We start from the raw sequence: 27,537 nt of genomic DNA, 5'->3' as shown, positions 1-27,537 counted from the left end.
CAGCCACACGCTTTTTGAACCCCTCCAGGGATGGAGGCTCCACCACTGCCCTGGGCAGCCTCTGACAGGGCTTCACTGCTCTTTTGGTAAAGATATGTTTTCCTAATATCCAGTCTAAACCTCTCCTGGTGCAATTTGAGGCCATTTCCTCTCATCCTGTCACTTGTTAATTGGGAGAAGAGACCAGGACCAACCTTGCTGCAGCTCCGTCTCTGAAGAGCTGGAGCCAAGGGAGGGGAAATTCTTGAGGTGCAGGAATGGGAGCAGCACAAATACCCACTGGAAGTGATTCTACCCTTTCCACCTCTCTATCTCAGTACCCGTCCCTCCACCTTGGCATCTACTGGGGGTCACTCTTGTCACAACTGGATAAGGTGACCTGCCAGCTCCTGCCCTGCCTGCCCCGCTGTCCTGTGACCCCACAAGCAGTGGGCAGGAATCCCGGCTGGCTGCCAGCGCTGCAGCAACTGAAAAGAGCAGGTAAAAATGCTCAGTGGAGATTAGAAAGAACAACAAATTCCAACATTTCATTTTGGGCTGACAGTATGGAATTTTCAGTTTTCCAGTAACAAGAAACCAGAAGAAAGAAGGATTCCCCCACCTCATTTTGATTCACTTCTTTCTCTTCTTCCTCTCCGGAAGAAAGGACAAAACCTACAACCTTATCAAAGATTCCATGTGATCTTCTTCCACTGAAACAAAGGAGGAAAAAGAGCACATCGTGACCTGTTTGCCACAAAAGCGTTCATCCCAACAACTGCGCATTTAAAAAGCATCTTCCCAAAGCCTGTCTGAATCGTGCCTTGTGTCAACCTCCCTCATTCACTGATGGCACCATCTATACTGACAGCATCCTCGACCACTGCAGAGGTTCCACCAGCACTCAGCCTGATTTCATAGAATCATAGAATCACCAGGTTGGAAAAGACCCATCGGATCATCAAGTCCAACCATAACAACAATTTGGGACATCGAGGGGCCAACTCAGGATTAAGGTGGAGCTTCCAGGATGGAGGTTCAGCCTGCAGACACCGCCTAGAGAGCATTAAACCAGATGGAGGGTGGAGCTCCTGGATTAAGGGAAAAACCAGGAATCGCTAAAGATGCAATGAGACACTGTGACTTTGATCTGGAGGAATAGGAATGAGGCAATCAAGTAAAGGTGGATGGAGAAGTTGGTGAATCCATAATAAGACGCAATTTGCAAAGCCTGTCAAATTCATGAATTTTAACTGGAAGGATAATTTATCCAACGACTTGGGCCTGGGACTACATTAATCATCACCTCTGCTGTCCTCTGCTACACTATTATTTAGGATGATTCAACCTCCTACGCAGGAGAAGCAAAGCCAGAGTCCACACAATCCATCCCCATAACCCACCCACACTGCCTCAGGTTTGCTGAGTACCTGCAGAGTTACCCCCCACTCACCAAGAGCTCAGTTTGCACTGAAAAAGAGACCAAGCCTTTCTAACCATCTGATAATTAGTTAGTTTGGCTCATTATTATTAAAAAAAATCTCTAAATACCTCATTGTGTGATTCCTCCTAATGCTGAGCACCAGCCTTCACTCTGGACTTATTATGTCGCAACTTAAGTGCAAACGAGCGATGAGTTTAGCATTGCTGGGGGAAATCCAACCCTCTTGCTATTGCTCTGAGAAAAACTGTGCCCTGAACAGGAATTGAGCAATGAGCGCCTTGAGCCAGCTCTGCGCACAGCAGGGATCGGCAGTCAGAGCCTTGAAGAAGGTTATTAAAGCTGGGGGGGGCTGCAAATGCCAGGGTGTTGGGTCTTGCCCCGCAGTTTTGGGGCTCAGCACTGTAAGAGCAGGAGAAGTTGGAGGGGCAAGAGGGAGATCTGAATGCAGATTTCATGCTGAGGCAAACCAGAGAAATGGTTTGTTGCTGCTTGTTTGTGGTTTTAACACAGGGTGGAGGATGATGCGATTGAGAGCAGCCTTTCAGGAGAAGGAGTTGGGGTGCTGGGGGATGAGAAGCTCAGCATGAGCCAGCAATGTCCGCCCACAGCCCAGAAACCAATCGTGCCCTGGGCTGCATCCAAAGCAGTGGGACCAGCAGGGAGGGAGGGGATTCTGCCCCTCTGTTCCTCTCATGGCCTCAAGCTCTGCCAGGGGAGATTTAGGCTGGACATTAGGAAAAAATTGTTCACAGAAAGGGTCATTGGGCACTGGAACAAACTACCCAAGGAGGGGGTTGAGTCACCTTCCCTGGAGGTGTTTAAGGGATGGGTGGACGAGGTGCTAAGGGACATGGTTTAGTGTTTGATAGGAATGGTTGGACTCGATGACCCAGTGGGTCTCTTCCAACCTGGTTATTCTATGATTCTATGATTCTTCTGAGACCCCACCTGGAGTCCTGTGTCCAGTTCTGGAATCCCCAACATAAGAAGGAGATGAAACTATTGGAATGGGTCTGGAGGAGGCCACGGAGATGATCCAAGGGTTGGAGCACCTGTGGTACTACAACAGGCTGAGAGAGTTGGGCTTCATAGAATCAGGCTTGTTCAGCCTGGAGAAGGGAAGACTCAAGGGAGATCTTAAAGCATCTTCCAGAACTGAAAGGGGCTCCAGGAAAGATGGGGAGGGACTTCTCACAAGAGCCTGGAGAGTTAGGATGAGGGGGAATGGATTTAAATTGGAAGGGGGAAAGATTTAGATTAGACATTAGGAAGAAATTATTCATGATGAGGGTGGGGAGGCCCTGGCCCAGGTTGCCCAGAGCAGTGGTGGCTGCCCCATCCCTGGAGGGGTTCAAGGCCAGGTTGAATGAGGCTTGGAGCCCCTGATCCAGTGGGAGGTGTCCCTGCCCATGGCAGGGGGTGGAACTGGATGGGCTTTCAGGTCCCTTTTTCAACCCAAATCATTCCATGATTCTATGATCTTCCCAGTCAAGTACTGCAATCAACACAGAGCATTATGAAACAGACTAGGGGCGACTCTGTGGCAGAAAAGAAAGGGAAGCAGATGAAAAAAACTGTGGTATTCTTCATTAACTGCAGTTAATTTTAGCCTAATTTGATCACAATGTTCTTCTGTAAATATCGGCCCTTCTTTAATAAGTCAGCATTTGCCACAGAGGATGCGATTGCAATGTAATCATGCAGTGCATCATAAAAGACTTTCTCTGCTAATTGTTAGGAGGAACTGGAGCTGTTCTGTGGCAGGTATGGGACCACAAAGAGATAATTATAACCAGATCTAATTAGTAATTATAACAGACCTCTCCTTGAAATTGTTTTTTACTTAAATACTCCCCCAGTTCCCCTAACAGACTCCAGTGACGCGGCTGGGAGCAAGGTGAGTTGAGACAAGACGTGGGTGCTAGGTCTGCATCCCTGCACCCGCATCATCTCCCCAGCACACGTTGAAGAAGCCTCAGCACCAGTTTCTACAAAAGGGAAGAGAGAAAGGGAAAAACATATGCAGTGAGGCAGGCTGAGACAGGAGAGGGTGCTCTCGCCGCAGCAACGGAGCCACGGAGAGAAGCGGGGTGTCCTGGTGCCTGAGGGACTTGCAGGGCGAGGGGTTCTGTTGCCTCAGCCGGCATCCCCAGGGATGCTCTTCCTCCCAGAGTTTGTGATGGCAGCAGAAATAAGATAAGGTGTAGAGGAGAGAGGATGAATAGGAGACGTGCTACACAGAAAGCTGGGAGATGGGTGGTAGTGGCTCCGATTTCACTTTTCAGCCGTGTTAATGGACACGAACAACCCACACCTCTCCTCCTGTGATCCAGAACAGCTCCCGTGATACAGCCCGGGGCTCCCAGCCCGTCACTGAGACTTCACATTGCAGCACAGGAGATGTCAAAGCCCAGGGAGGGCAAACAGAAATGTGCACACCCAATGTGGCAATTTTCAAGGCAGGTGGGCTTGAAAGCAATGGTTTCATAGAGATCTTGCCCATACCATTTTTTTTTCCAGTTCAGTTGAAGCAAAATCCTAAAGGGACTCATTTCAAACCTCTGCAGTTCTGCTCCTCCATCTCTGTTGCTGCCTTTGCACCAGTCAAAGAACAGAAATCATCAGAAATACCTCATAGAGATGTTTGGGTTGGTAACGACCTTTAAGACCATTGAATCCAACCCTTAACCCTCACACTGCCAGGTCCACCAGGAAACTATGTTTCTGAGCACCACATCCACTGTCTTTTAAATCCCTCCAGGGATGGTGACTCAGCCACCTCCCTGGGCAGTCTTCCAGTGCTTGACAACCCTTTCAGTGAAGAAATTTTCTCCGAATATCTTTTCTAAACCTCCCCTGGTGCAACTTGAGGCCTCTTGTGTCAATCAAAGGTACCTTTGAACAGCAGCAGGAAGCAAAGTACCTCCAAATTCTGCCTGGGGAGCCAAGACAGAACACCACAGAGTCAGAAAATGGAGCAGCCTGATCTGAGGAGCCTGTGCACTGAAATCCTTGCTCTGGTTCCAGCAGGAGGTTTCCTGAGGCTGTAACCCCTCTTGCAGCAATCCCCAGGGCATCGCCCAGAGCAATGGGTTTCCTTGTCCTCCAACTGTGTTCCTTGTGGAAGGAAGGAGGAGGGAAGGAGGAAGGAAGGAGGAAGGAAGGAGGAGATGCACAGCTCGACCTTTGCAGCATGGCCAGTCCCAGCTTTGCTGCAGATCTGCTGAGATCTTTTTGGGTGCAACCTCGGAAATTAAGCTGAAAAGCATGGACAAGCAGGCAACCTTAGTGATGGAGCTTAGGACATGTCCTGCTGCGGTCCTCTCTGCCAAGGAAAGGCCAAGAGGAGCTAGAAGTAATTAAACACAGCCAGCTGAAAGACTGGATGGCCTAAAAGGATTTAATCTCTGAGATCTAGGCTCTAATTACTGGGCTGCACTGATTCTGATGCATATTAGCCTGAGCTGATGTACTGGTTTTTAATCTAGTTATTTCCTCCCAAGCAGAGCTGTCTCCGGGGGGCTCGCTTGGGCAGCAGAGTTTGCTCACAGCTGGGTACGGACTAACTAGGCCAGCTCGGCAGGACTTCTTTGTGATTATTTTTTTCTCTGTATCTCAGTATCCTTCCTGGCAGGGAACACACGCAGACAGAAATGTGTATGCGACACACGTGAACAGTGCAAGGAGGAAGAAGGAGCAGGATGGCACCGGGGCAGGGGATGTGTCGCTGGGACTAGTCTGAAACCAGGGTCTGGGCTTGCAGCTAGAGCCAGCTGGAAGGGCGACAAGGATGGAGATGCATGTGCTCCTAGGAGGCATTTCAAAGCCCTGGAGAGACCCAGGAAGGTGAAGGAGAGTTGGCTGATCTCCAGGGTTGCTGAAAAGCATCGTATATTGAACCAGTGCCTTGCAGATCCCTGACCTGAATTGCCAGCTGGGCTCCCTGTCCCATAGCAAAGCGTGTGGGTGGGAGCATCCTCCACGTCTCTGCTGCAAGCAGAGGGCTTTCTCGCTCTGGCCATGAAAAAGCAACTCAGTCACTGCCTTGAGATGCGTACGGGAGGAAGGGGAGTGCATGCTAACAGAGTGAATCACAAGGCAAGGCTTGGAGGCTCATCAATCCCCTACAGCTGCTGTGACAGTTAGATGCTAATCACAGAGCGAGATACTAATCCGAGAGTGAGATGCTAACCCAAGAGCAAAATGCTAACCCAAGAGCGAGATATTAATCCAAGAGCGAGATGCTAGTCTGAGGGTGAGATGCTAGTCTGAGAGCGAGATGCTAATCCAAGGGCAAGATGCTAATCTGAGACCAGGATGATAACCTGAGAGCGAGATCGCAACCCTAGAATGGGATACTAATCCAAGAGTGAGATGCTAATCTGAGAACGAGATGCTAATCCAAGATCAAGATGTTAATCTGAGAGTGAGATGCTAACCCAAGAACAAGATGATAGCTGTGTTCAGTTCTGGGCCCCTCACCACAAGAAGGATGTTGAGGCTCTGGAGCGAGTCCAGAGAAGAGCAACAGAGCTGGGGAAGGGGCTGGAGAACAGGCCTTATGAGGAGCAGCTGAGAGAGCTGGGGGTGTTTAGGCTGGAGAAGAGGAGGCTGAGGGGAGACCTCATTGCTCTCTACAACTACCTGAAAGGAGGTTGTGAAGAGGAGGGAGCTGGCCTCTTCTCCCAAGGGACAGGGGACAGGATGAGAGGGAATGGCCTCAAGCTCCACCAGGGGAGGTTCAGGCTGGACATTAGGAAAAAATTTTTCACAGAAAGTGTCATTGGGCACTGGCAGAGGCTGCCCAGGGAAGGGGTTGAGTCACCTTCCCTGGAGGGGTTTAAGGGACAGGTGGACGAGGTGCTGAGGGACATGGGTTAGTGTCTGATAGGAATGGTTGGACTTGATGATCTGGTGGGTCTTTTCCAACCTGGTTATTCTATGATTCTATGATAATTTGAGAGTGAGATGCTAACCTGAGAGTGAGATGCTAATCCAAGCAGTGGAGATGCACCTTTCCTTAATCCCAAGGGCTGTCCCCACAAGCCTACACAGAGCGATTCAGCTGCTGGCTCCCAACAAGTTCATTGCATGCAGATGGAGATGGATACAAAAGCTTTGGTGCCTCCACATCCCACCGCGTTATTGCCATGGTTCCCACCTCTCTAATGAGGGCTTCTCGCTCCGAGACGGTGCTGACCTTGATGCCTTCCGGTTCAATGCCCCTCTATCGCAAAGTGATTCAATTAAGCCCTGGTTCACAGTGAGTGCTAAAAAAGCAGGAGTGGGGGGAAGAGGGAGGACAAAAAGAACCCAACGACAACAAAAAAACCACCCTCTTGAGAATAATTTTCTTCTATGGATTTTTAAGACCAGTGGCTGGAGAATCACTTTCTCGTTTTTGTGCTGTCTCTCCAGTCAATAAATAAGAGGGAAATAAAGGATTTCAGAGAAAATAGAATGCAGTCAAAAGGTAAATTGTGGTCTTAAAAGCCCCTAAGAGACTGTCACAGACTTTGAAATGTTTCCTAGTTTGAGACCATTTCTTCCTGACTACATGGTTTCCGCTCCTCAATTTGCATCTCTGGGAGGTAATCTTTAAAACTGATTTTCCCCTGGTTGCATTTCATCGGCGTAGAAACTAAACAGGCTTCTGCATTACAGTAATAACATCAACACTGCAGCCACCTTCGCCTTAATTATTTCTCTGTCTTGCCAACAGAACCAGTTAAACGAGATTTATATTGGGGTGGGGAGGAGGGGGGCCAAGTTGTGCGTGTGTGGATGGGCAAGATAACCTGGAAAAACTGATTTCTCCCTTGTTATGTGTCACCAGCAGCAGAAAAAAAGGTAAAATTAAAAAAAATACAGGAGGTAAAAGGTTTGGGCCATTTAAGTAATAATAATGTCAGCATTTCACCTGTCTCTTGCTTAATTATTTCCTTCTCTCTCCTCCGCCACCTGAACCAGTTTAGATAAGATTTCAGCTTGGATAAAGAGGAAGAACTTGTATTTTCCGAAGCAGATAAGCTGCTTTTTCCAATGGAAAGGAAGAGAATACGGCACTAAAGCCTTCCTGCCACCTACTCCAGATTTATCAACAGCCTCTTAGTAAAAGTCTTGCCACTAAAATCTTGTGAAGTTTGTAAAATACTACCAGATATGAGAAAAGTGCTTGTAAAGGCAAGAAAGGGAAACCAGAGACAGCAAAGCAGCTCCTCAGCACCATGTCCAGCCAACACATGCTTCTCAAGGTCACCCCAAAAAGCACCGTGGAGGGAGAAGCAGCAATCTGGCTGATTGCTGCCTGTGTTTAAGGAGAGCCTAGAGGTTTGGAGAAGGTCTCCTTATCCATTCAAGGTGTCCAAGCTTCTGATCTGGCTGTGCTTGAAAGGTACTCCCTTCAAGATCTCCTACTCTGACTTGTTAGGTCTCTCTCCTTTCTAAGACAGAACCACAGAATTGTTTAGGTTGAAAAAGACCTTAAAGATCATCACTACCAAGCTGGACACTGCCAAGCCTACCACTCAACCATGTCCCTAAGTACCATATCAACACATCTTTTAAACACCTCCAGGGATGGTGACTCTACCACCTCCCTGGGCAGCCTCTGCCAGTGCCCAAGAAGCCTTTTGGTGAAGTAATTCTTCATGCTATCTAATTGAAACTTTCCCTGGCACAACTTGAGGCCATTTACTCTCATCCTCTCTCTTGTCACTTGGGAGAAGATGACCTCCACCCACCTCACCACAACCTTCTTTCTGGAAGCTCTAGAGAGCGATGAGGTCTCCCTTCAGTCTCCTCTTCTGCAGACTAAACAGCCCCAGGTTTCTCAGCCGCTCCCAGAATCCTTGGGCTCCAGCTCCTTCCCTGAGCCTGTTCCATTCTCTGGACATGCTCCAGCCCCTCCATGTCCTTCTTGGAGTGAGGGGCCCAACACTGAACCCAGGATTCTAGATGCAGCCTCACCATCGCCGAGTCCAGGGGCAGGATACCTTCCCTACTCCTGCTGGCCACCCCATGGCTGGTAGAAAAGATGCACACATCCCACTTTGTCCATCACCCAGGATGAACCAGGAAATTCCATAAAGGCTCGCATGACCCTGCAGACAAGGAAGGAGCTGGACACCGTTGCATCACTGAGGATGTGGGTCTGGCAACCGAAGGGCTCCGCAGGGTTCATATCCGAGTCTAGTCCTGCAGTGAAGCACTGGATGCCGTGTGTCTGCCATGCACCGCAGGCGCTTCCAGCTCAAACCTTGCCAAGACACGTGTTCGTGGCTACCAACGTGTGCCCAATGCACCCACAGATGGGACGCTTGCCTGTGTGCAAACATTTATAAACACCTTGAGTGACTCGCCAAGACGCTGCAGGTTGCTGGAAGCTGTCCATCCCCAGGAAGGAGCAGGCGCAGAGATTCAGCATCACAGAAAGAGTTTACCGTGTGGGAGATGCTGCTGTGAGTGACAAGGAAAACGATGAGATGTTCCTGGTTGCTTTGCGCTGCCTGGCACCAACAATACCACAGAGAAACATTTGAAAAGCAAAAGAAACAGCTTTCCAGATAAAAAGCTGGGAGTCTCTCCTTCTCTCTGTGCTGCAGAGTCTATTTTTATTATACAATTTCCACCCTTCAGTGGCTCAGATATTTTGCCTGCATTTTGTTGCTGACCCTCAGGCCAATCCTCACAACAATATTTGCTCAGAGTTTTGCGTGTGTGTGGCTTTTTTTTTTCCTTTTTATTAAATAAATTCAGGGCAGGTGAAAACTTTCCCTCTTTCTTGGTTAACAACAGGCTGGGGAGTGACCATGCATGAGGACAGGGATGAGGAGCATGTGTTTTTGGGCTGTGATGCTTGCCCAGGGGAGAGGAGAGCCCTGGCTTGCAGGCAGGAGGGAAAGGTTGTTGTACCTGTGCGCTCCCTGCCTGCAGCCTGCGGGCTCCTGAGAGGTGAGAAACCTCCTCCAGGAATCACCACCCAACTCTGGGCTCTCTGTTATCATCCCAAACCTGCTGGCTCCCCAACCAGGGGAATCTAATAGGATGCTCCAGCTTCACACCACAGCGGCGGGGCTGGATTTGGCCCCGTGCTTCCTCCCGCAGAGCTGCCCTGCTGCCTGCTTATGCTTATAAGCTTCTTCAGCTTCCCTTTGCCTGGCCTTGCCTTCCCACCCTGCCTCGCGTCTGATTATATTGGGTCTGCATGTGTAAGTACAGCCTCCTGCCATCCTAATCATCTAAAGTGGCTATTTGAATAACAGTTGTTGGTGCCTGTAGTTTCCTGTAATTTCCAAAAGGAAACAAATCCATGCAGACTGCAATTTTGTGCCTATGAATTTTGAATGAATATCTCTAAGAGCCTCAATTTCTCTCTCCCTTCCTTCCTCCCGTTCCCCTCACCTGCCTCCCAGCTCCAGCTGAGCGAGGTGCTGCCACCACAGGGTCTCAGCCGAGGGGCTCGTTTTAGGGGGGTGGATGTTGGGCTCCCCTGGGAGAGACGCTGGCATTCGGTTGGTAAAGCACCGTGCTGCTGGCAGAGCTCACTCGCTCAGGGAGCTGGAGGAGGAAGGCGGTGAGATTGCACTGTTGGAGACCTGCTCCACAGCAGGATGGAGCAGGACATGGAAGAAGAAACACCCTTCACGTTCAGGTGTTGGAGTTTTCCCTGCATTGCTGCCTCCAAATTAAGCCTGGGATGACCCTCTCTACCCAGCTCCAATGGTATCTGCCCTTTGGAGATGCCACTGCTGGCCAAGTTCTTCACCTCCTAACCCAGCGCAGCTGTAAGACATCTCTCCACCAGAGCTGATTCCCATGACAGCAGCAATCCCTATTTATAACCTTCTCCCTTTCAAGTTTCCCCTCCCGTACTGCTGTGTGCAGTTTTATGACAGTGAGGGTTCTTCTTTTTATGACATTGTTGTTTTTAAAGTGGTTTTATCACCTGGTTTTATTACAAAATTACCGTACAGCACCCCAAGTGCCGTAGCAGCGAGGAGTGAGAGCGGGTCTAGAAATGCAGCATCTCCTTCCCGAACAGCTTGCGGCTGCGCTGGCGAAGTGGCTGCGATTTGGTGATGGATGGAGTGCTTGTTATCCAGTATATTTTTATCCATAGATATATAAAGCACTTTGTGATCCCGGTGGATACAAGGCACTATATAAACGTAAATCATTATCATTACCATTAAATACCTTCTGCATTTTTTAAATGTATCAGTTGGAATCAAATACAGAATGGGGCAGCTGGTATCCAGGCTTTTCCTGGTGAACCAAGCATAAGAAGTGTGATTTTTGTCTTTGTTAGCAATTAAATGTGATATCATGCAAGACTTTTATTTTCCCCTTGCAATTTTTCACACTGCCTCTGATTTGAAAGTCACTTCTCACCCACTAGGAGAAATCTCTAGACTTGCCTAGCAACAACCTGAATAAGAAACAGCCACTTCGGGTTCGCGGATGCTCCCCGGATTATCCGAACCCAGCACAAGCTGTCCGGAATTCATCCCTGCTGCGGTGCAGGTAGCTAAGAGCATCTCTTGTGTGCTGCTGGGTAACAGGGAGGAGAGTTCAGGTCCTATATGATTTATGACTTAAAGGAGAATACGGACACTTGCCTCCAAGCCCATGACTCCGCAGCATTGCTGCTCAGCCAAAGCCCAACGCTACAAATAACTGACCACAGAAAACCTCCCGGATGCCATCCACACCGTGGCCATAACTGCAATGAATCAGAGACTCACAAAGTGGTTTCAGTTGGAAAGGTCCTTAAACATCATCCAGTTCCACCCCCTGCCATGGGAAGAGACACCTCACACTGGATCAGGGGCTCCAAGCCCCATCCAGCCTGGCCTTGAACCCCTCCAGGGATGGGGCAGCCACCACTGCTCTGGGCAACCTGGGCCAGGGCCTCCCCACCCTCATCATGAAGAATTTCTTCCTAACGTCTAATCTAAATCTCCCCCCGCTAGTTTAAAGCCATTTAATGTCAATGTGCACAGGGCATGAAGCAGATCATGTTTATAATCCAATGTTTCCCATTTGTGCTTCACCCTGCTTCCTCTTCATTTTCTTTAAGGAAGGATTTGAGCCTGAAGGACTCACTCAAGGTCACCCACGGAGGCTTTGGCACCACAGAAATGACCCTGGGACTTGTGTGTTTCCATCCAAGTCATAAATCACCAGATTCCCTGTCCGCCCATACAGCCAGGAGGACAAGCCAAGCAAGTAACATGCTGGGTGCCCCTTCCCTGCTCTTCCCACCAGTGCTAAACCCATATTTCATCACTCAAGTCCATCTTCTTCCCTGCATCTCCACAAAGCCACCTGGCCACCAGCTACTGACAGCTCCTCCCTGTGGGAATTCAGCTGCATTCCAGTTCCAGTGTGACGCGTGCACTCCAGTTTCTGCTCCCCACATCCAGCTCAACAGGAGCCTTGGAAATATCAGTCACTTCTTGGGTCATTTTTGCTGCCCCAGAGTTAATCCCAGAGAAGGATTAACCCTATGGAAGCAGGCACTGAAGTGATGGGCAGCAAGAGGTGGATGCTATGGTGATAAGGACCCCAGGAGCCACATATTGGAGTCAGGAACCAAGTCTCTCCTAAAAGGCATCAGTGTCCTTGCTGGGGAAAGATGCTCCATTGGCGCTTCCTAAAGGGAGATGACTGATGCAGGGCCAGGCTACACTCAGTGATGCTGGAACTGGATGATCTTCAAAATCCCTTCCTAACCAAACCATTCTATGATTCCATGTCATGAAGGGCTGATCTTGGTCCCAGGTGCTGGGGTCCAGCAGCCCCAGGCACCTGAGTGACCAGTACCCAACGATATTTCAGTTTCACTCATCATGACAAGAGGAAGGGATGATGCTGGAAACCATATGTCTGAGCCCTGGCCTTTAATCCATGTCCCTACTAACCTGCAAGCACTGGCTTATAAAGGTTTTGCAGTATTTAAAAGAAAAATGTTTTCTTCATTGAAAGGAACAACGTTTCTGATTTCCAACACCCCTCTCCTCCCCTTTTGTCTTTCCATTTCCTCCAGCCTCTCATACGTTGCAGTCTCTTGCTGCCCAGGGGAGATCTTACATTTAGCTACATTTTCCTTTCTCATTTCTTGTTGTAACAGAGATTCATCATAGGTGTCAACTCCATAATTTGCCGTGAACCCCTTGTCTCTCTCCATGGAGGTCAGAGTTGAGCACAGTAGAGGAACCTGTCAGCACAGCTTCATGCCTGCCCCCAGGGAGAAGCCTCAGCCTAGTTTCCAGGAGCAGGGAGGAGGCTGGAAAGAGTGGCCCTCGATGGGTTGCCCAATGCCATGTCTACGCTTGCCACCTCTCTTTGCCCCCTAAAGCAGTCCCTCATTTTTGATTTATCACCTCAAGTGGTTCCTTCAGGTACTGTGCATTTACAGCTGTGTCTGGGTACCGTCTCTCACACCTCGCTGTAGCTCAGCAGCCACATCTTAGAATCATAGAATCCTGGCATCCCAAGGTTGGAAAACACCTTTGAGATCATCAAGCCCAACCATGTGTGCCCACTAGTAAATCATATCCCCAAGCAATCTTCCCCCAGTACCACAAAATCAAGCCACCTACTGATGAGTTATGAGACTGCTTATCTCACAGCAGCTTCTAACACCGACCTAGGATGGAACCACACAGATCCCACAGTCAGAGGTCTTTGTACAGCCCAGTAAGGAAGCACCAGCCCAAGGCAGTCTCTTGGGAAGCAGCAGGGGGGTTGCTGTCATCTCAAACAAATTTAAGATGCTTGCTTGGTCAACTCCTAATTTGAGCATGCCAGGCACCTTTTAATGTCAAAAAAGAGCCATAGCCCCTTCCAGAGGGCCGTTTGTTCAAACTCTACCTTAGTATGAGATGAATATCTTGGGGCAGGGCAGGTTATTGGCCTCTCAATTACAAAGGACACCCACAGGTCAGTCATTAAGATGTGTTTTGAAGCCCAAGTTGAGCTAAAAGGAATGCCACGGCCCCAGAGCCATCCCCGTCGTACCATTAGATGGGAAGCTGGCATCCATCACACACACTGACAGGTGCATCAAAAGCAAATGCTGCTGGGAAACACCAGGCACAGATAGCGTAGTGATGGATTTGTAAGGAGGAGAGAGATTCATTACAGGATTCATCAACCCTTCTCCACCATGACCTGAGGAGGATGCCGGTTGCAGCTGGGAACAGACCTAGGGAGCCTGAACTCTATCACAGCTGGTAGAGCAGGTTCAAGACTGGACAACACTTTAAGGATCGGAGGAAATGCAAGATGTCCAAAAAAAACCCCCCAGGATAGGGCTGGCAAAGCTCTCGGACCTGAGAAAACACATCCCTCCAGGCTGGCCACAAGCAGAGATCTGGGGTGGGCAGGTATCCTCCAGCAGGAACACCTCAACAGCCACTTTCTGCCTCCTCTCCCAATGCATTTTCTCTACTTTTGCAGCTGCCCCTGCCCAGCCTCGGGTTCATTTTTCATTAGAGGGGATCGATAAGAAAGCGGGGGCTGTCGCTCAGCTGATGTCAAGCTTCGAGGGCCTCATTCTTCTCCGCCAGCTGACAAGGGGAGAGGGAGTCAATACTTTTGTCAGGTCACTAACAACCCACCAAGTTCCCAGCGGTGACGGATCCCTCGGCTGAGCAGCCACCGAGCGCAGCCCCAGTGCACAGCGCTGCAATCCACGGTACGAGGCACAAAAAGAGCTGCTGTGTGTCCATGTACTGCAGAGAAGGAGGAGTGTGGGTAGGATATGGATGGGGGAGTTTTGTCTTGATTGGCAAGAGGGAGAAATGCGCGTAGGCGTGCAAAGAGAGGTGGGCACGTGCGTGGGGTTTGTTTGTGCAATGCTGAATGCAAGGTGTCAGCGATCCAAAAGGGCATAAAGCAGAATAATCGCCCCTGTCCACAGGCGTTGCAGGGAGCAGGAGCTGTTTGATGTAGAATACGATACAAAGGGAAAAGGCTTGGGTGATGAAGAGGGAGCGCTGGGTGTCTTATGTGAGCCAGGGTTGTATTTGGAGGTGAGATGCAGAGAGGCATGTGCCTCACAGCCACAGCAGAAGGAGTGATGAACACAGCAGGACAGATGGGTTTTGACACACAGCAAGCACCCCTGCATCATTTTATGGCAACTTCACGGCCATCATAGCCAGAAGAAATGGCCCTCGGCTCCTCTGTGAGGGAGCAGACAGAGCCAGCAAGAGGGGCTGGGAAGAGGGGACAGAGATGCAGTCACCACTGCATCGGAAGGGATGACAGAGAACAAGGAAGGCTTTTTATCAGCTCTTGATGCTTCACATCTGTCAGTTTAGTAGAGACCAGTGGACTCTGCATAGAGAAGCCAAATGCTTTGTGTTTGATAAATCAGGGGTCAGGCCCTCCCTGGATCAAGACAAGAAATCACAGATTGGCACAAGAACCCTACAATTAATCATTTCTAATGGTGTCTCTTCCTATTCACTCTGTGGCCCTTCAGCATTCAGGCAGGAATGCTGGTGCGGCTCTGAGGATACAGGCAAGGTGAGGTTTGATAGGGAAGCTGGTTATCTGCTGGTAGAGCAAGTGATACAGTTCAAGGAAAACAGACAGGCATCCAGGCACACAAATCTCCCTTCAGGAAGGATCCAGCCCTCTCCAGTTGGGAAGGAATATATTTATCACTTTTAATGCATTTGATGAATATATACATACTGTTAAATTCCCTGCTCAGGCAGTGGCTTGAGAGCTGTGCCTGTTGGACTCAGACAGGATTTATACCTGTCCGGGTGCTGTCACAAGCAGTGTGCAAACTGGGCTGTCTTTGCAAAAGCACCAGGTCTCCCAGTGACTACTGGGAAGCTCCCTCTGGCATCCTTAGGGAACGGGCTTCTTCCATTTCCACAGTGCCTGGGTGCACAGAGCTACTCCCTATCTTAGCAGCTCTACAGAGGCATGGTAAAAGCAGCACAACAGTGAGTACATCTGTCACGGAGAGTAAACCTCTTCCTTTGCTTTCCTCTCCCCATATTTGTGGAACTGGAAAGTCATTATTCTACAGCAATGAGATTGGCAGAGCCTGAAGCCGGTGGGCACGTCTCGAGCAGTATTTCACCCTAGTGCCACACAGCCAGCTAAGATGCAATTCACGTGGACGTGAGCGAATCAGTTTTGCTTGTCTCCTTCAAAGGAGAGCAGAGTTCATGCAGAAACTCCCTTGCCTCCCTCCTCATCTGGGCAGGCAGGATACAAACCTCTCTGAGAGGAGGGAAGAGCAGAACTTCTTAATGCCCAGGTCAAACTCAGCTTGGGAAGACCCATTCCTAGAGCTGAGCTTTTAGCAGATGGTACCTCTCCCCATAGGGTTTTTTCCAGCTATATACTGCATGAGGCAGAGGTTGCCTTTCACACTGGTTTTCCTAGAATCATAGAATCATTAGGCTGGAAAAGATCATTGAGATCCAATCATCCCTGTCCACTACTAAACCACCCCTGAGCAACTTGTCTGTCTGTTTGTCTTTTAAACCCCTTCAGGGATCAGGACTCCACCACCTCCCTGGGCAGCCTCTGCCTGTGCCTGGGAACCCTGTTGGGGAAGAAATTTTTCCCAGTGTCCAATCTGAACCTGCCCTGGTGCAACTTGAGGCCATTTCCTCTCATCGTGTTTGTGGTTACTTGGAATAAGAGACCAACATCCACCTCACCACAACCTCCTTTCAGGCAGTTGTAGCCAGTGATGAGGTCTCCCCTCAGTCTCCTTTTCTCCAGGCTAGACAACCCCAGTCCCCTCAGCTGCTCCTAATAAGGCTTGTTCTCCAGCCTCTTCACCAGCTTCATTGCCCAAGCACCTCCAAGACCATGGGTTAGCCTGACTGAGTACGGTCAAGCCCATGGAGATGCCTTCCTGCATGAGAGCCATGCAGGGCTGCTAGCAAGGAAACCCATCCACCCTCTGCTATCAAAAGGAGCTGGCTCAGAGCACTGTAAACTTAAGCTGCTCAGACATGACATCAAATATTTAGGTTATTTGGGATTTGTGCTCGATTGTTTGATGTTTCTGTTTCATTCTCAGTAGACCCGGTTGCTGTTTTGCCACTGAAAATATTCCCAGCAGAAAATGCGGCATCATGAAGACCCAAACTTTTTCAAGAAGAAGCGACTGGAAGATTATGACCACATTTTCCTCACCTCTTTTTTTTTGTTCTGAATTGACATCCTGACTCTACATTGTTGGCTCAGGTTGGATTTTTCCTGCAGAGGGTCAATTTGGTTAAAAAGTATGGAAAAATACTTGAGACAGCTCCAAGCTGAACTGTTTCTGGCTTTGAAACATCACCTACTCCGCATTTTCTCACTGCGGCTCAGCATTACAAACAAATATTGAAAAATGGCCTTTCCCAGCCCACAGCCTCTTTATTTTCTGATCAAACTCTGCTAAAGAGCAGGAAAGCTGGGAAACACAGATGGCTCAAGCTGCCAGCGATCATTTTGGTAATGGAAATAGCTTACTCTGCTCGGCAGGGGAGAACTGGAAAGATTAGGCTAGAAAGAGACGATGGAATTAAATAAAAAATCAACTAAAAAGCGGAAAAGGGCTGTGATTGAACGTGAATGCAGACGACACTGAGGCGACCCTCCTCTTCTCCTGTCTCTGGCTTCTGCCATCTTAAAAGACAGGAGCTCTCACTTCAAATTAACTTAATCTGTAGCATTAAATAATTCATGTTGATTTAAGAAAGCCTTATTTCTAATGGGACACACATGGAGGCAGAGTTAATATTGGAAGAGGCCGTGGAGGAGGAGGAGGGGGGGAATTAGACTACAGAAGGTAAATGTACAAGTTAATTGCCTATCAATTATTCACCTTAAGTCTCCTTTGCCTCCCTCCTTGCACCCCTATGGTCCCCTTGTCCTGGTTGTCACCAAGTTCCCACCAGCATCTCTCTGGTCCAGCCCTTTCCCTGTGCTGAGCTCCAGAGCCGGTGGTGTACGGAGCCGGCTGGGACAGTCAGCGGTACGAGGCAGGGCTGGAGGCAACTTGCCTCATCCAGGGGTCCCTCCCAACACTGCCATGGCCAAACCCTTTGACACCTGCTTGAGAAACTGTTTAAAACCACAGAAGACAGAGCCTGTACTGCATAGCAAAGGACGACTCGCCCTGCTGTAAGTAGCCCTATTAGTTTTTGCCATTCCCTGAGCTTTTCCTTGCCTTTTGAGAAGCACAGACCAGAAGTGGCTTGGGATGCTGCTGCCAAGAGAAGGAGGGCAACCACACTACTGTCCAGCTTCCCCAGCACCTTGCCATCCATCTGCTCTGCTTGTCCCTGCTCCGGGCACTGCAGGTCCTGCCTCACCGTGGTCATCCCAACGTCGCTGCCACATCAGCAGGGTGAGCCAGGGCTCCTCTCTTCCCCTCCCCTCTCTTCCCTCCAGGGGAAGCCAATGCTCTCTTCAAAGTTTCTCCTCGCTTGGCTGCCTTCGAGATCTGGGAACTCAACACTAATTAACGTGTCTGCAAATCCCAGCTCGGCTGGCGGGGCTTCGAATTCATTCACGCTCCCCCGAGTGCAGGAGGATCCACAAGCCAGCCCTCTGGCTCCTTCAAGTACACGGCTGGCAGATGCATATTTTAACAACACACATCTGTTGGCTATATAATCTCTTGTATTTGCCCTCCCTGCTCCGAGCTTTGATGGAAGACCAGAGGGAACTCTCCAGTGGTTACAGCCAAAGTGTTTGCTTTGCAATTTCGCTCCATTGCTGTCTGATTTTATTTTTAAATTTCTCCAAGTCCTAATCAGTCTCTTACTTTATTTAATTAATACCCTGACTTAGTTAAATAGATCATAAATTAAGAAGCTTTGGCATTAAAGATGTACCAGGTAGCAAATAGCCCTCCAGTGGCTTCTCAATGCCTGCCTGGCTTGGGATCCCTGCTGCCCTGACACCCTTTGCTTGCAGAAACCTTGGATGCCTCCATATCTCCCAAATGACACCTCATCAGCTTTTATGATAGAATCAGGGAATTGTTTGACTGGAAAAGACCTTTGAGATTATTGAGTCCAACCATAACTGTCTACTACTAAACCAGATTCCCGTGCATCATATCTACCCATCTTTTAAACATCTCCAAGGATGGGGACTCCACCACCTTGCTTGGCAACCTCTGCCTGTGCCCAAGAACACTTTCAGTTAAGACATTTTCCCTGATGTCCAATCTAAACCTGCCCTGCTGCAACTTGAGGCTATTTCCTCTCATCCTATCACCTGTCACTTGGGAGAAGAGACCAACACCCACCTCACCACAACCTCCTTTCTGGGAGACATAGACAGTGATGAATAAGGTCTCCCCTCAGCCTCCTCTTCTCTAGGCTAAACAATCCCAGGTCCTTCAGCTGCTCTTTCTAAGACTCATTCTCCAGCTCCTTCATCAGCTTTGTTGTCCTTCTATGGATGTGCTCCAGCCCCTCAATGTCCTTCCTTGCCAGGGTAGACATCCCCAGGAGAGTGAGCAGTGGCTCCTTCCCCAGACAACGTAGACAACGGCAAGAGGGAAGTTGAGGGAGACACAGAGAAGGAGGGGTCTTCAGTTTGGGGGTGGGTTAGCCAAGTTCCTGCGCAGTATTCATCGCCGAAACTCTACAAATAAAAGATTTCTCCAAATGCTGATGACACTAATAAGCTCATCTGTTTGAATGTTTGGACTTCCAAGGCTATGGAATGATCTGTTCCACTACATTTAACCATGTAGATTTGAAAACAATGTGACAAAACCTTAAATATTTAATTAAAATATGGTGTAGCTCTGCATCTGAGCAGGGAAGTAGGAGGCATCAGCCCCGCAAAGCTGTTGTCAGACATGAATGACAGCAGTTGGAAACTGAATTGGGAGGCATTAGGGGATTTTGTGATATCAAGAATGTGGAAAAGCTGGCAAGAAAGAGCAAGTCGTCACCAAACCATGCAAAAAACCAACAAGAAGTGAGGTACTGCTCAGAGAGAAGGCTGGGATGTGATAGAGCTGGATGAGGTTCTCCAGAACTGCCTCCTGCATCCCTGGCCGGCTGAGGAGGTGCTCAAGTTGTTGTCAAACCCAGCAGTGTACTTGGGGCTCACAGACATGAGAGCCTCCTGTCTCAGGTCTGGCTACGACACTGTTTGCTTCAGAGCTACAAGGTTAGCACACAGATTTGGGGCTGGCAGAAGGATCCTCTCCTGCTCAGGCGATGCCCGCAGCCTGAGGTGAAGGTGAGCAGATGGGGATAATTTAGGTTTTGGTTGACTGTCAAAGGTCATAGTATAGTTTGGGTTGGAAAGGACCCTTAAAGATCATACATTTCCAACCTCCTGCCATGGGCAGGGACACCTTCCACTGGATCAGGTTGCTGAAGGGATCAGAAAGACTCCAGGATGGAAGATCTCCACCCCCTCTACATGTCAGGATGCTGGAGGTGTGAGCAATACCCTTGTGTGTGAAGTCTCACTCTTGGCCATGACCAAGGGAGGCCAGCTCCTCTGTCCAGAGGTGCTGAAACGGCAGCCCAGGCTTCCCAGGAATGGGGGTGGTGGGATGCCTGAGTCAGGCTAGGTTTTGAGCAGAGGAATTTTGCCATTAATTTACAAGTAATCCCTCCTAAATTTGCAAATCACCCCTGATGGCAACCAGAAGATGAATGCCCAACAAGTGACTCCCCTGTCACATCCCTTCCCAACCCAGTAAGACGAAATCTGGGGGACGTGTGTCCCTCCAGAGACGGCTGCTCAGCTCACGACTTGTCAAGTCAACATGCAACAGATTCGAAGAGAAGAAATGTACAGCTGGTGGTGTTGAACATCTGCAAACACCAAAAACATCTCTCCATTTTCTGTACAAACACGCGCTTTGCCTCCTAAACATACGGCAGGCTTGGTGCACTGAACACCACAACCGGCTGTCAGGAGCCAGCACTTGCTCTTAACAGACAGGGTGCTGGAGGCATTTACTTTTCATGTGCCATTTCCATTCCCCTCTGTTGGGTTGGCTATAACACAGGTCACATACGGCAATGCCCACTTTCACTGTTGGTGCAGCAGGACACACCATCCTACACAAGGTGTCCAAGTGCGAGTTGCTGACCTTCCAGCCCCTTTTGAGTTTGTGGATTATCTTCACTAACCAGCCTTATCTTTCCCCAGAACTTCTGCATAAAGACGGGAACTGTAGAGCAGCCTTAAAGTACTGAAAGGGGCTCCAGGAAAGCTGCGGAGGGGCTCTTGATCAGCAAATGTGGGGATAGAACGAGAGGGAATGGTTTTAAGCTGCAAGAGGGGAGACTGAGATTAGGTTTTAGGAAGAAATGTTTTCCTGTGAGGATGGGGAGGTCCTGTCCCAGGTTGCCCAGAGCAGTGGTGGATGCCCCATCCCTGGAGGTGTTCAAGGTCAGGTTGGATGGGGCTTGGAGCCCCTGATCCAGTGGGAGGTGTCCCTGCTCATGGCAGGGTTGGGACTGGATGGGCTTTGAGGTCCCTTCCAACCCAAACCATTCTATGTTTCTGTGATAAATACAGCGAATGCTGGGCCACCGACAGGTTGCAAAGCCACATTTCCTTATTGATCGGGTTTAACTTGAATGTGCAATAACTTTAATTTTCTTAAAAGGAAAACACTGCAAATAGAAGTTGCTGAATATCTGAGGTAAATGTACCAATTAGCAACTACCATGTATATTCACACAAACATTAACTATCGTCTATTCAACACATTCCATAACCTCAAAGATAATAATGATTTCCTTTTGATCCATAAAAACATCGCTCTGCTCAATCAACGCTTCACAGCAGCTCTGAGCTCTGACGTCCGCCCGTGCGCCCTGGGACTAAATTAGTTTTGAAATCTTTAGCTCTAATTAAATAACATTATTTCTTTTGTCTGGCTCCAGCAACGTATTCTGCCTTCACAACAGGAGGAGGGAGCCCAGGCGAAGGAGGGAAAGGCGACATCACTCGTAGAGGTTGTCGGTAAGCGAGAAAGCCCCCCTGACAGCCGCGCTCTGCTTTCTGATGCATTCACAGCCTTCTTTCATGTATGGGCACACGTCAGAGCTCTGAGCGGCAGCAAAGGGTTGTCTGAGCAGAAGGATGGATCAAAAGAAAATCATCATTATCTGCGGGGTCAGAGAAGGAAGAGATGGCAGGCGTGTAAGTTTGGGGGTAGGAGACTTTGTAGGGTGGTGGAGGGAGGAAAGCTAGTGCAGGGGAAATTACAAACCAGGCGCTAGAACTCATTTTAAGCTGGAAAAGGGGAGATTTAGATGAGAGATTAGGAAGAAGTGGTTCCCTGTGAGGGTGGGGAGACCCTGGCCCAGGTTGCCAAGAGAAGTGGTGGCTGCCCCATCCCTGGAGGTGTTCAAGGCCAGGTTGGATGGGACTTGGAGCCCCTGCCCTCCCTAATCAAAAGCCCCTCCCTAGCTCTCCTGGAGCCCCTTTCAGGACTGGAAGCTGCTCTAAGGTCTCCCCACAGCCTTCTCTTCTCCAAGCTGAACAATCCTATCTCTCCCAGCCTATCTTCATACACGAAGTGCTCCAACACTCAGGTCATCTCCATGACCTCCTCTGCACTCACTTCAACAGATCCACATCCTTCCTGTGCTGAGGACTCCAGAGCCGAATGCAGGGCTCCATTTGGGCTCTAATTAGAGTAGAGGGGCAGAATCACACTGATATTCTTCATATCCTTAAATTTACACACTTGCTTTCCTAAATTGGCACACGTATCTGTAGAGCTGAAGTACCAAATAGTTTGTGCCTGTGCTACTTATCTCAGAACTGCTGCACTCCTTGAACAGTTTCCCTTGCAGCCATTCACAGGATCAAGATGCTCCCTGATTGATTAATTTCCAGTCCTTTTGATTTGGCAATAAAATACTTCGTCAAAGAGCCACCCAGTGTGACGCTGAGGGCAAAACCAAATAAGTTCCAACATGAGGAGGAGACAGAACTTACCAAGCACCGTCAGCCGGGCAGGTCTGGATCGGATGGCCGCTTGAATGGCCTGACATTCATAGACAGCATCATCTTGGAGATCTGCTCTCAGGATTTTCAAGTGATGCTCTCCAGACAGATGGTCTCCTACGACCAGATAGCGTGGATAACCTGCAGAACGTAAAGCCCGAGTCAGGAGGAGGCTGGAATGGTGAGCCCAAGTATGAAGAACATAGAGTGTCGATCCAAAGCCTCAGCCACCTCATGGCAAACCCCCAGGAGCCAGGGTTCTTCCCCTCCTTGGCTGCCAGCCCAAAAAGATAGAAAGGCCTTCTAAATTTGGGGAGGTGACTGAAGACTTTGTCCTACGAGTTCAAAAAGGAGGTTCTGATGAAGGAGCATGAGCTGAAATCCCTAGGAAAAGGGATGAGCCCTTCCATTAGGACATCCACCACTTCCAGCTCCTCTGAGACTTCTCAAGGGATTTCCTTAACTTCTCAAATTAGCTGTGCCTGTGCTCGTGGTGGAACCCTGGAATACCTCCATTATTAGGTCTACAAAGGCTGCTTAGGAGCCTGCAGGGGTACTGACAGCTCTGCCTTGCACTTCAAGCCATCTGAAGCAGCGCAGAAGGAGGGCTGCCATTGCTCCATCCTTCCCCACACTGGTGATTAATGCACCGTGTAACACAGGCAGCCTGGCACACTCTTGTATTTTTGTTGTTTCACAAGCTATCAACAGCAGGATTTGCTCTCCTGAACTGCAAGAAATACAAATGATGGGTTTGTTTGTACTTAGCTAATTAGATGACTGGCTGAGCTGGTATCATGCGAGCTGGCAGTTCCTCTTGCTGAAAGCAGCCCCTGCTCCATTAATTGTGGAAGTCATTCACATACGCTACACATTTGAGTGGAGCTGTTGTTACCCATTCATGTTGCAAGGTCTTGTATGGAAAGCTCAGCTCTCTAATATATGGAAAAGTTGTGACATAGAGCTTTGAAAATGAGTTGAAGAAGTGAAATGCTCACTGAGATGAGCCTGAGAAATGAGTAATTCCATATATTAAACAAAAAAAAAAAAAAGAGGAGAAGAATCATAGAATCATGGAATTGTTAAGGTTGGAAAAGACCTCTAAGATCACCCAGTCTAACCGTCAAGCCAACACCGTGGCCACTAAACCATGCCCTGAAGCACCACATCTACATGCTTTTTGAACCCCTCCAGGATGAGGATTCCACGACTGCCTGGGGCAGCCTCTACCAGGGCTTGACCGCTCTGTTAGTGAAGAAGATTTTCCTAATATCCAATCTAAAAAGAAAAAGAAGTCATCCCACTTCAGAGAAGAGTGGGGCCCCTGGAGACCAAGAAAGACGAATCCTCCCCTGGTTTTTGAATGTTGCTGCTTGACTTGGAGCAACTCGTCTCGCCTGCAGCGATTGAGCAGTGACAACAGTGTGTGTAGAAACTGCTGTTTAGGGGGCATGAAGCAGCAGCCCAGGGAAGGGCTCAGCACCCTCCCAGGCTACTGTCTCTCAAGCCAAAAGTCTCCATTAGTTATGTGAAATATTGTACTAAAAATAATAAAAAAATATCACATCTTAAGTAAAATATATTGAATAAAGTGTATAACTTCTTCACTATTGTTCCAGGGTCTTCACCAGTTGCAGTAAACCATCAATCACATTGCACGCATGGGATTAAGTATGGAAAAGCCTGAGGAATTTGATTACCAAGCTATAATTTTCCAGAAGTACAACTTGAGGAAGCCACGAGTGCTTGTGGACTCCGCTGGATTGCAATGAACACATTTATCCAAAGCAAAGAGAGATTCAGGGGTTTTTGAGAACATCAAAAAAGGTGCTTTCAGCATTTAGAAAACATTTCGGGTTGTATTTTGGAAACACGACATTTGTTCCCAAAAGCCAACTGAAAGCAAGGCAAGGCTTTCCAAGAGATCCAGGTCACAGCTCTGGGAAACCAACTGCTTTGTTTCAAGTCAGAGTGAAAAACGTTTTTGTTTATTCCAAGTTTTCAGTATTTATGTGCGAGCTGCCTGGAAGGATTTGCAGTTGAAATGAATCATAGAATTAGAGAACAGTGTGGGCTGGAAGGAATGTTAAAGCCCATCCAGTTCCACCCCCTGCCATGGGCAGGGACACCTCCCACTGGATCAGGGGGCTCAAAGCCCCATCCAACCTGGCCTCCAGGGATGGAGCAGCCACCACTGCTCTGAGCAATCTGGGCCAGGGCCTCCCTACCCTCATCAAGAAGAATTTTTTCCTAATGTCCAATCTAAATCTTCCTCCTTCCAAAGTAAAGCCATTCTTTCTCATCCTACCACCCTGGGCCCTTGTGAAAAGTCCCTCCCCAGACTTCCTGGACCCCATTTCAGTACTGGAAGCTGCTCTAAGGTCTTCCCACAACATTCTCTTCTCCAGGCTGAACAACCCCAACTCTCTCTGTCTGCCCTTGTATGGGAGGTGCTCCAGCCCTCTGATCATCTTTGTGGTCTCCTCTGGACCCATTCCAACAGCTCCATGTCCTTCCTGTGCTGAGGACTCCATTCATTATTCTCATACTAAATATTGTAGCTGCCCCTTCCCTGCTGGAGAGGGCGAGCTTCAATTTTTCTTGTGCAGCTAAGGTAGGATCATGACTTACTTGAGAGATCCCGTCCAACTCCAAGGGCGAGTCCATCCTTAATCCACAGCACGATGCCATTGTACTCCGGGATGGCACAGAGCAGTGTCACGGGCTGCCCAGCAATCACCACCTGGTCCTGGGGCTGCTGCGTGAAGGAGGATGCTTGACCTGGAGACGGGAACAGGAGAGAAAGGGGTGACTGTCATACCAAGGCAGTTTTCCATGAGATGAAGGGCCCTAGGGTGCAAAACGCAAGATGCTTCTGCCTCAGCTGCAGCACAAACCAGGGGCTGAATTCTGCAGCTCTTAATTGCGTGGTTAATTATTGCCCCCGCGTACTCTCAGACAAAGATTTCCAACAATTTTCCACCCTGAGGGACAAAAAGTCAGACCAAAGAGGTACCAGGCATCTCTTCTCACTGTTTGATTTTGGACTGTGAGGCTGGTGTTGCAGCCAGCAGGACTGACAGGTAGAAAAGCAGAAGACTTTTGGGACGCAGGGATAATTTGCATTTCACCTTGGGCAGGAGGATGCTGGTCCCCTGCTTCTGTCTCAACCCCTTCTATGCTCTCTCTGAAACCAGAACACAGTGGAGAACCTGCTACAAAACCCTCAGAAAACAATGGGCTGCTGCTGTTCTCTCTTCTCCCACAGCATAACCTCCTGGTTTCAGAATCATAGAATCATAGAATCATAGAATCATAGAATCATAGAATCATAGAATCATTAGGTTTGAAAAGACCTTAGAGTTTACGAACTCCAACTGTACCTGTCTTATATTAAATCACGTCCCCAAGCACCTCATCTACCCACCTTTTAAACACCTCCAGGGATGGGGACTCAACCACCTCTCTGGGCAGCCCGTTCCCGTGCTGTGAAGGGCTTCATACACGTTGAGCTGTGAGCTCCACACACGTCTGGGGACAAGAGGAAGCAACAGTCCTGGTTCCACACTGCCTTTTACCGAAGTTTCATCATCAAACTCACAAGCCATCCATCCATAACGAGCCAAGCTCCAAAACACGACACCAACAACCTTGGTTGACACAGGTGGACCAAGAGTGCTGGTTTGTCACCTCTCTCCTTGCCCTTGCCCACCTTAAATGCTGCAATAACAATTCAAAGCCCTTGGGTCATCTCCCACCTTGTGAGATGTCTCACACATCAGGTGTGAGATGGAACTTCTTATTTCTAAGAAAAAATATTCTGATCCCATGTAACCTCCTCCTGTCAGGTTTTGTGATGCACTGCTAGTATGTTTTATTTTCACCCTTTGAAGTACATTATCTTTGGCTTTGCCATGACTAAAATACATCCAAAGTGTTAATTCCTTCTGTTTCTTTGTTTTTCCTTTTTACAATGACTGCTCTGGTTTTCATTTGGTCAAGGTGGGAATCCGAGGCACCCATACAGCACATCCCCGTGGTCCAAAAGACATCAGGGCACATGGAAGCTCTCTCCTTACTTTCTTGTAAAGAAAAGAGTAAAACAAGAACACATGGTGACAAAGCACCCCTGAAGCAGATAAAGCTCTGGTCTTGCAACCCAGAAAGCCAACTGTGTCCTGGCTTTCATCCGAAAGTGCTACCAGCAAGGCAAGGGCGGGGATTCTGCCCCTCTGCTATGCTCTTGTGAGACCCTACCCAGAGCCTTATGTCCAGTTCTGGAATCCTCAGCACAGGAAGGACATGGATCTGTTGGAATGGGTCCAGGGGAGGCCAATGGAGATGACCTGAGGGCTGAAGCACCTACCGTACGAGGACAGGCTGGGAGAGTTGGGGTTGTTCAGCCTGGAGAAGAGAATGTCCTTCCAACTCAAACCATTCCATGACTCTAAGATTCTATGATACCATGGAGGGATGTCTCACTGTGCTACCAGCTACTGCACATATGCAGTGTCACAGTCTAATACTGGAGGGTCTTAACCATAAAGCCGTTTTGGGCTGTTGTCTGGACACCTCTGGAGCATGGCCCGTTGAGTTGATTATTTGTAGAGCTTCTGAACAGCACTAGTGCTTTCCCAACACTTCAGGTCCTGCTCTTACTCTGGATAGAGGATGGATCTGAAAGAGAGGGATGCTGGGAGAAAGGCAGAGCAACTGGATTCTGACTCACTTTATTACCTGAGGGATTTTAAAGGTCAGGAGCCTTGCTGTGCCTGAGTTCTTGCCCTGTGTTAAAAGCCCCTGGCCCTCTGCTGAATGTCAGTTCAATACGTAGGATACCAGGCTGAAGGAAAAGTTTCTCTTTAAAATCAATTTGTTAAACCAGGACAGTCTCCACGTGAACCGCCCTAAATCAATTCAATCCTAATTTACATTAACTCAATTTAATCATCGACTGATGATTAATCCTAAACCAAGGTTACGCGTGACACAAGTTCTCACAGCTAAACTTGTTTCCCAATGAGTTGTTGGGCCTTGCCTACAGAGCAAAGCTACAAAGCTCAATCACTCCCTAACTTGTGCAGTTAAACCCATGAAGACCTGCTGTGAACGCTTATATTTCAATTTAG

The 27,537-nt window shown here is 48.8% G+C and overlaps 1 protein-coding gene across 3 annotated transcripts in view; it reads right to left on the bottom strand.

Moving 5' to 3' along the window:
• The window catches only part of KIRREL3 (kirre like nephrin family adhesion molecule 3), a 424,782-nt gene that overhangs the window by 95,059 nt on the left and 302,186 nt on the right, over window positions 1–27,537 (bottom strand). For all 3 annotated transcript variants that reach the window (XM_069876505.1, XM_069876503.1, XM_069876504.1), the window contains 2 exons: window positions 25,040–25,189; window positions 22,400–22,549 (listed from right to left, as the gene is read on the bottom strand). In XM_069876505.1, the coding sequence (XP_069732606.1) occupies window positions 22,400–22,549; window positions 25,040–25,189 (300 nt within the window). The remainder of the gene's footprint in view (window positions 1–22,399; window positions 22,550–25,039; window positions 25,190–27,537) is intronic.

This window comes from Phaenicophaeus curvirostris, chromosome 25 (assembly GCF_032191515.1).
Source record: "Phaenicophaeus curvirostris isolate KB17595 chromosome 25, BPBGC_Pcur_1.0, whole genome shotgun sequence".
Taxonomy (NCBI): Eukaryota; Metazoa; Chordata; class Aves; order Cuculiformes; family Cuculidae; genus Phaenicophaeus; species Phaenicophaeus curvirostris.
This window is presented reverse-complemented; position numbering and strand designations above follow the sequence as displayed.